The sequence below is a fragment of the Miscanthus floridulus genome, chromosome 4, assembly GCF_019320115.1.
Source record: "Miscanthus floridulus cultivar M001 chromosome 4, ASM1932011v1, whole genome shotgun sequence".
In the NCBI taxonomy this organism is placed as follows: Eukaryota; Viridiplantae; Streptophyta; class Magnoliopsida; order Poales; family Poaceae; genus Miscanthus; species Miscanthus floridulus.
The window spans coordinates 70,990,662-70,992,800 of NC_089583.1; the positions used below are offsets into that span (position 1 = coordinate 70,990,662).

A 2,139-nucleotide genomic window follows, 5' to 3' on the forward strand; every position below is an offset into this window, starting at 1 on the left:
GCCCAAAACGGGACGTGTCCGGTGGGCTTTAAGGGCTTTAAGCCAACACGCTCAAAACAAACTCTCTGGTAGAATATCACGGTTAAATTTAGAATAGCTTAACTTAAAAATAACTCTAGAAGTTAATTTATTTTAAGACGGAGTATCATAAGTATTAGTATTTTTTTATAAATTTAGTTAAATTTAAAATAGTTTGACTTAACACAAGTCTAGAAGTTAATTTATTTGATTTTGAGACGCGGTGAGTATTGTGAAAGCATACCGATAGTCAAGCATGAATCTATTTGATGATGGTCTCCACGAGAACTACTCATATAAATAATTGAATTCTGAAAGCATACCGATCGTCAAGCATGCATCTATTTGATGCGTACAACAGAGCAGATCAACAAATCAAACCGTTCCCTAATTAGTAATTACCCTAAACCCCTAGCTAATTACTAGTAGTAATTTCTTACTATACTCCCTGGGCGCTGAAGACTCCAGAGCTCCCGCAGGCGCCAACGGTATTCCCAATCTTCCTCGGCCTCCCGCCGCACCACCGCCGTGCCGCGCCGCCGCCTCCCATAACGCCGACTCTCATGGTGTCGCGACCAGGTCCCTCGTCCCGTGGCCTCTTTTCCCCTGCCGCCGGCGCCGCTAGATGCTTCCTTCCCCGGACCGCCTGAACGACCCTGAGCAGCAGCATTATGCCCTCCACGTTGAGGTTCCACCACCCGAGTCCACCGCTGCCACCGGATCCACGGCGGGCGTCGCGGCGCGGCGCGGCCCGGTTCGTCTCGATGGCGTCGAGGAGGTCTGACACGACCGATTTGCTTGGCAGCGCTGCCGTGGAGGGCCGCGAGCTGGTGCCAGCATTGGCGGCGCCGCCGCCGGTGCTGATGGTCAGGTGCCGGCCGGGCTGGAGCACGCCAGCTAGCAGGGATCGGGTAAGCAGCTTGACGACCGCTGACGTGCGGACGGCGCGCTCCATCTGCCTGGCGCGGTCGGACGGCTCGTCGGCGGCGGCCTGTCCGGCGGGCGAGGTGTGCCTCTTGAGGCGCTGTATCCTGGCGTGGGCACGGACCCATGGGTTCGTGTTCAGCTCACCAGCAAGTTCGTCTCCACCTGGAATGAAACACCATCGTGCACAGCTGCAGGTGGAGTAATTCCAAAGTACTACTACCGATCGTGCCATGGACTTCTAACATTCAAATTCGTACCATCGGCGGCGGCAAGGTCGTGGTACGCGCAGAACCGTGAGAAGATGTCCGCCATCGTGGCGCACTTCCGCTCCGCCGCGCCACCCGCGGCGTCGGGCGGCACGACGACGGCGTAGAAGAAGCCTGGGAGCTCGAAGACGAAGGCGCGCGCGTCGATCCGCGCCACGAGGGCGTCGCGCGCCAGCATCCACTGGTGGTCGCCGACGGTGCAGGTGGCCATGGACACCGGGAGGCCCTCCACGCGGGCCATGTGCAGCGACAGGCTCCCCGACCGGAACAGGTGCGCGGCCTCGAAGCGGTCGCCGCACAGCACGAAGAGGCTCACCGCCGGGCCGCGCGACGCGCCGGCGTCGATGGACAGCAGCTCCGTCTCCATGCCCGTCCGGTACTCCCGCGTCCGGCCGACTCGCAGCGCCGGCCGGCCCGCCGCACCTGCTCCTCCCTCCCGAGACGCCATCCGGTTGCCGGTTGGCAATGCTGCTCGATAGAAACACAGGTTAGAACACCGCACGTTGCCGCATGTAGAAGAAAGCTAGCTTCAGGTCTTTCAGGTATTGCTAGCTGCAAAGGCAAAAGAGAGAGAGGGGGAGAAAGACACAGGTATCAGAGGAGAAGGAATGCAGAGATCTATCGCTGGGTTGTACGAGGCTGAGGCCACGGTCCTGGCCACTCTTAAATAAGACTGACCTGCAGGTGACGCGCGCGCTCTGGCCTGGGTCGCCGTGGCATGCAACGCGAAGGCCAAGGGCGGGAAGGAGTCTGCAGCTGCAAGTGCCGGGGTGCGCGGGCATGCAGGAATGCATGCACCCGCCACGCACGCCGCGGGCGCGGGGGACACCTCGCACGCGCCCAGCGCCCGTGTCCCTCGCCGCGGCGCCTCATCGTCTGCGGCCCGGGCCCGCACCGCAACACGTGGCCCCCACGGCGCGACGTGGCG

The 2,139-nt window shown here is 60.4% G+C and overlaps 1 protein-coding gene across 1 annotated transcript; it reads right to left on the minus strand.

Annotated features, from left to right (window-relative positions):
- Positions 1 to 294: 294 nt before the first annotated feature.
- On the minus strand, positions 295 to 1,828 carry LOC136551685 (uncharacterized). The gene is made up of 2 exons (XM_066543228.1): positions 1,203 to 1,828; positions 295 to 1,107 (listed from the first exon to the last, which is right to left on the minus strand). The coding sequence occupies exons 1-2, from the start codon at positions 1,657 to 1,659 to the stop codon at positions 458 to 460; spliced, it is 1,107 nt and encodes a 368-aa protein (XP_066399325.1). The 5' UTR covers positions 1,660 to 1,828; the 3' UTR covers positions 295 to 457.
- Positions 1,829 to 2,139: the final 311 nt, after the last annotated feature.